Genomic DNA, 4233 nt, shown 5'->3' on the forward strand with positions numbered 1-4233 from the left:
TCTAGTCAATCTTTAAAAGTCCTTAAAGCAACAATTTTTATCTGCAAAACAATTCACTCTCCCACCCCTTAGTTGAAAAACAAGGCTGGCGTTTTCTCAGCTCAGTGACTAGGTATTCAGTGTGTGGTTTTTTCCATAATTCTGGACTCCTGAGGAAGTTTCATATAAATAAAAGTCTTCATGAACCAAAATTAACAATATTATAATTATCAATTACTTAATTTTTTTCTTCCTTTGAAACAGTCATCACTGATTTTGAAATATTAAACAATACTTATGGGAAAGTACTTATAAACTCTGACTAACATTCTTTATTACTTGATATAGTCCATGGCAGCACAGGTTTTCTTCATCCTAAAAAAAACATGACCGTAAAATACTTCAGGACAGCTCCTATTTGCACACTATTCATCTAATGTGATACACGGACTCCGTATTTCATAGCAAAAATAAGAATAGAAAAATGTAAAAACAGAGCTATACAATTGTACTGAAATGGTACCAATATCAATTCCAGCATTAAATATTTCTGTAATTCGGCCAAGTTTTGTCCAAAGAACAAAATTAATCATCACTGCCGGCCTGCTTTTCCGTTTTCTGTCGTTTCCATCCTGAAATACAAGACAATAGTTGGTAAGGCTTGTTAGTGGAAACAGAGTCAACAGATTAAAAAACCACCAAAACCCAAACTTACATAAACCACCTTATATCCTCTTAATACTACTTCAAGCAGCAAACAATACATAAAGGAAAGGTTTCTGCAAAGAAACTGTCCAGCAACAACCACAAAAAGCTAACCATTATCAACCTCACCAAAAGACAAAAGTCCATATTTATGTGACTACAGAGAATCTGTTTCTAAAATTTAAGCTTTAGCAGTTTAAGGTCTTCCTTTTCACCTTTCTCCCACTGATCAGTGACTACCACCATCTCATTGACTTAGGAGGAGGTTGGTTTGGTTTTTCAGTACTTTTTGGCAGAACATGGACTACAACCAACTTTGTTACAGCACAGCATAAGAATTCAACCACTACTGTCAATGACATTTTTATATGAGACAATCCTTTAGAAGCTAAAGCAAGCAACAGACCGGCACAAGAAATCTCAGCTACCATTTAACCCATAAGGAGTGTTTGTGATGCTGTAACTGAAGTATTTCTCCATACTGACTACTGCAAAGACGCTTGTAGTGACATATTTACTGATACAAACCCATTTTCTTCTTTCAGATGTTGATATAGCTCAGCTTTATTGTTGACAGAATTCAAACGACCAATAAATTCCTGGTGTTTCCTAGAGTTGGCAGTATTAATCCTGTTGCTCCATAAGGACAGCAAGGACATTGGCCCTAAATTTGCAAGTCAAAAGAGTGTAAGTGATTTTATTTCTGAATTCTTAAATATTACATCATTATAAAGTCTTAGGAGAAATCACAGACTGTGGTAGCACAACATATTAAACCCACTAATATTAAACAACCTTATAATAGAGGCTAAATACAAAATATGCAAAGTGGTAACAGCTGAGTAGTAGCTTCATATGAGACTGACTTTGCTTCAAATGAGGAACCTGAGCATCAGCTCAGCCACTGTGACAGATAACAGCTCACAGCAAGGAAGAGAATTCAGTGAGAACTCCCATTACCACAACTATATGGCCTAGGCATACTTGTATTTACTAGTCAGCAGGAGATGGTGATTCCTGATACCTGTCCTTAAAGAGCATTTCTGACACACACAGGAATTTGTCCAACCCCCTCGGCAATCCCAGTGCCTATCAGTAAGCTCACACAGTATCTTGGTATCTCTTACTGTATAGAACTTTTGAGGTCAACCTATTTATCAATAATGTCTCAACACTGAGTGTTTAATTAAAAGTTATCCTCACTGACTTGAAGCTTCAACTCCATGAAGATTTGTCTCATTACTTCAGCAATTAGAGACTGATACAACAGCTTCTGTGAATCCCAGTGCCTATCAGTAAGCTCACACAGTATCTTGGTATCTCTTACTGTATAGAACTTTTGAGGTCAACCTATTTATCAATAATGTCTCAACACTGAGTGTTTAATTAAAAGTTATCCTCACTGACTTGAAGCTTCAACTCCATGAAGATTTGTCTCATTACTTCAGCAATTAGAGACTGATACAACAGCTTCTGTGTCTGAAAGAAACAGTCCATTGCAATTCTTCTGGTTTACCTTTTGCCTTTTCTACTGTGGGCATCTCATCCATTGCAATAAGAGGCTTTTTGTTGGGTGGCTCAGGAGAATCAGGGGAATCTTTGATAACTTCAGCTTCTGCTAGTTCTTCCTTTTCACGCTCCAAAATACCTTTTAACCTTTTGGAGAAAGAAGGAAAAAAAAAAAAAAGTGAAGCAAAATACACTAGAGTAGCACTTGTGATTCTTGGTACTATTTTGTACTCCTCAGTCATATGCAACCTGCATCATGTAAGAAAATCTCTTTTGGCCCCTTGGAATGGGTGAATAGTAGGGAAGACTAGCCGAATAATCCTCTGGATAAAGCCTTAAGTAAAGGGAAATTCTATTTTAATTTCCCTTAAATTAGCCAGCAGGATTTATAGTGCAGTTGAGACAGTTGATCATCCTGAATTTTCAATGAAAGACTAAGTAACAATGAATAAACAAAACCACCACACAATTTCCTGTCATCTTTTCTATGTCACTTCAGACCTATTCCATACCAAATCCCTTTTATCTCAGGCCCCATTTTGGTTCCACACGTGGAAAGTACAAGCAAGAGCAGGAACGGATTTGGTCATACACAGAAAGGCATGAAAGGTCATCAGCATGGTGACAGTGACCTAGGGGAAAAGGGCCTCCTGTCCTAAGTGACTGTAGCATGCACAAAACATGCAAGTTATGCTCACTGCCATAAGGGTTTTTTGATCCCTTTAGAACAGCAGTTCGAAAGGTGGAAAAGAGAAGAGACTGACAGATGCTTACCACTTAGACAAGTTACAATAACAACATGAATTACGGGCAGTAGGTATATGGACAATCAGTCCTGATGTTCAACTAAAGAAGAGACGAATCAATCTGGATTGTTCATCTACCCGAATATTCAGCTCTACAGCTTGAGAAGAAGATAACTGCCCGTCCCAAGTTTTTAGTCATGCTTTGTATTTCTATAAAGCACTTTGATGTCTAATAAGTGGCGTGGTTACAATAATATCCAACAGTGGCGACTCCTCAAGCTGCAAAGCCCTGCTAAGTGGTCAACAAATTGCTCAAACAACCATACTGCTTGTCAAATGTTAACTTGAAAAGTCTGAGAAGCAGGCACGCTAACCAAACGCCTGTTTCCCGAGGCTGGTAATGGGGACTGACCCGAAAAAACCTGGGACCCACACTCAGTGGTAGCAAGCCGGAGTTGAGCATGACCACACCAAATCAAAACCTGCAACTGTTTCACTAACTCCTGTCCCCTTTGCCTGAGGGCAGGATGCATCATGCTACAGTTTGATTCCACTTCAGAAGTTTTACCTTTCTGATTCTTGCCAGGGCTTATCCGACTCATAGTCTTTGCCCAGCTTCTCTGACTTGTCATCTTTGTCCTCCCTCTTTCTCCCTCGTTTCTTGCGCTCCTCCTCCTCCGGGGGTTTGCTTCTGCAAGCCATCAAACACTCCAAGACTCGCTGGTGCTTATCGGAGTTGTTAATGTGCGCTCGTACAAGGGTCTCCAATTCATTCCACATAATCCGGTACTGTTCATCCCTAAGGTCAGGAAAAAAAAGAAGGTATTACATACAGGATTACCTAGATGATTAAACCACTGAATAAATTGGTTAAAAATAAGACTTTAAGAAACAAAAAAACCCCACCCAAACAAAAGAGAAAAAACTGAACAGATTCTCTGCCCTCTTGTACCAGAGTTCAATCCACCTGGGACTACTCCATCCTTGAAATGTGAAGCCACACTGCACGTAACATTTCAGACTACTCAAACTCCAACCTTGAAATATGAAGCCACACTGCACGTAACATTTCCCAATTAACATCCAGAGTTAATTTGAGATTGGAGTAGACTGTTCACTGAAATCAAATTCTTCACTACCAAAGGTCTCCCAGCCAAAAGGCACTTCCAAATCCTCTCAGATGTTTGCAAACTATGCAATGTCAGGATATGCAGAGGGCCACTGACATGCAAGTTAATTGCTATTTAATTCTCTGGATAACAATAAGGTCTCCAGGGAGACCTTCCAGTACCTG

The 4233-nt window shown here is 39.1% G+C and overlaps 1 protein-coding gene across 1 annotated transcript in view; it reads right to left on the reverse strand.

The window, feature by feature from the left end:
• Window positions 1-239: 239 nt before the first annotated feature.
• The window catches only part of ASUN (asunder spermatogenesis regulator), a gene marked incomplete at its 5' end in the record, with an annotated part of 15969 nt that continues 11975 nt past the window's right edge, over window positions 240-4233 (reverse strand). Inside the window, 4 exons of the mRNA XM_010148937.1 lie at window positions 240-611; window positions 1213-1348; window positions 2201-2340; window positions 3508-3738. Of these exons, the coding sequence (XP_010147239.1) occupies window positions 572-611; window positions 1213-1348; window positions 2201-2340; window positions 3508-3738 (547 nt within the window). The remainder of the gene's footprint in view (window positions 612-1212; window positions 1349-2200; window positions 2341-3507; window positions 3739-4233) is intronic.

This window comes from Eurypyga helias, unplaced genomic scaffold (assembly GCF_000690775.1).
Source record: "Eurypyga helias isolate BGI_N326 unplaced genomic scaffold, ASM69077v1 scaffold14083, whole genome shotgun sequence".
Lineage (NCBI taxonomy): Eukaryota > Metazoa > Chordata > Aves > Eurypygiformes > Eurypygidae > Eurypyga > Eurypyga helias.